The following is a 1,744-nucleotide window of genomic DNA, read 5'->3' as shown; positions in this document are numbered from 1 at the left end:
TAATATATATATATATTCTCTGCTCTCCCAGAGTTAAATTTGAGAGAAATAGAGAGATTTTTCTTTAATAAAAATAGAAAATACAAACACATAATAAAATATTTTTTACTATGGAATTAATTTATATCAAATAAATTTATCTATATATAAAAAATATACATATAAAAAATCTAAAATATCCTGTACATGTGTTGTTTTCCATTCTTGAATATTTTATTTTATAAAAATTTTGTTTTAAACGTAACATATTCCACTATACTTAAATATCGTGAGTAGGAAGCTTTGCCAATGATACTAACCATGGTCATCAAAGTGTTTTTCATAATCAGCTTCGCTCCATTGGGTTTCATGAGTGGTCGTCGTATCGTGTGGTAAAGGACGTGGTAGTGCGCTCGTCGAGCGCACTATTAATGAAGAACAACGTAACGATAATTCAAGTGCATCTAACCAACATTTGCCTGCCGCTTGGGATGGCGCTCGGAAGATTAAGTAAGACGTTGGCAAAGGTTGTACAACGGCGCCTAGAAAATATTAATTTGATTTGTTGATAATTATACGGTTAAAAAATTATTTTTTTTAACATATCTAGTTACATGTGAAATATATATATCTATTAGTGACTTAAAAAAATTAGATATACTTTATTAATATATTACACAAAAAACAAATTATTATTTTAAAACGTAGTCTGATTGATATCCAATTTAGCAAAAATAAATAATAAAAGTGATCTTATTTATAACATATATATATATATATTAATGACTGAGATACAATAACATACCAATAGCTTCTTTTTCTGGTCCTCGAGGAGCCCATATAGATTGTTCCAAAGGATGAAATAATTTAAAACAAAATCCATCTTTCTTACTTGGACGTTCTATGACTTGACATGTATTAAGTAATACAGTTCCCACCCAATGGTTACTCTGTAATAAAGATATAAAGCATAGTTATAAAATGAAAATAAATATGGCATAATTGTGAAGAAAAAAGCAAATATAAACCTTCATTTTTGGACTTTTGTATAGTAGCAATAATCCAGGTTTCAGAATACACCATAATTTGGTCCAACTTTTTAATGTGCCACGAACTTTTAGCCAATCACTCATAACAATAACAGTTGGGTCTTTAAAAGAGCTTAAAAGTTCATTGGCTACTCTTTTCTTCTCCATTCGATAATTCTTTCTTTGGGCCTTATACGATTCCTTTCGTGTTAATTTGCAAGAGTCCAATGACTGAAAAAACATTATTAAAAGGTTTTATATGGTTTTCAAATTAGAAATAGACTATATTTTATCGTATTTGAAATAATAAAAATGCAAGACGTCTATATTTTAATCAGTTATATTTAAAAAGTACTTTGAAATGTAAAAGCTATGTATGTGTTATATTTCATTATACATTAAACATGAGACTGCTAATTAGAATAGTTATCTGTGACAATTAGTTATGATTGAAAACAGAGAATTACCTTGTCTGATGAATTGTCAACTTTTTGACCTTCACTCATTCCGGAAAGTCCTATAACATATATAATTTTGCATTACTTTTTAATAAAATATATTTTATACAGTAATAATCTCTCACACAGATAGTAACATTAAGGAAAAAATACAGAAAAATATATATGCTTCTATAGAACATATATATATAAGTTGTTATATTATAAATAATTGTTTTATGTAAAGTAAATCACAAATTAATACAATAGAAAGGAAAATTTTTTATTGATTAATTAATT

The 1,744-nt window shown here is 26.7% G+C and overlaps 1 protein-coding gene across 1 annotated transcript in view; it reads right to left on the bottom strand.

The window, feature by feature from the left end:
- Positions 1–1,744, bottom strand: part of LOC115235664 (oxysterol-binding protein-related protein 8) — a 12,801-nt gene that overhangs the window by 6,037 nt on the left and 5,020 nt on the right. The window contains 4 exon segments of the mRNA XM_029807583.1: positions 300–521; positions 785–929; positions 1,008–1,238; positions 1,475–1,524. Coding sequence (XP_029663443.1) covers positions 300–521; positions 785–929; positions 1,008–1,238; positions 1,475–1,524 — 648 coding nt within the window.

Source organism: Formica exsecta, unplaced genomic scaffold, assembly GCF_003651465.1.
Source record: "Formica exsecta isolate Colony F162 unplaced genomic scaffold, ASM365146v1 scaffold229, whole genome shotgun sequence".
Classification (NCBI taxonomy): domain Eukaryota; kingdom Metazoa; phylum Arthropoda; class Insecta; order Hymenoptera; family Formicidae; genus Formica; species Formica exsecta.
The sequence above is the reverse complement of the archived record's forward strand: the minus strand, read 5'-3'. Positions and strand labels throughout refer to the sequence as shown.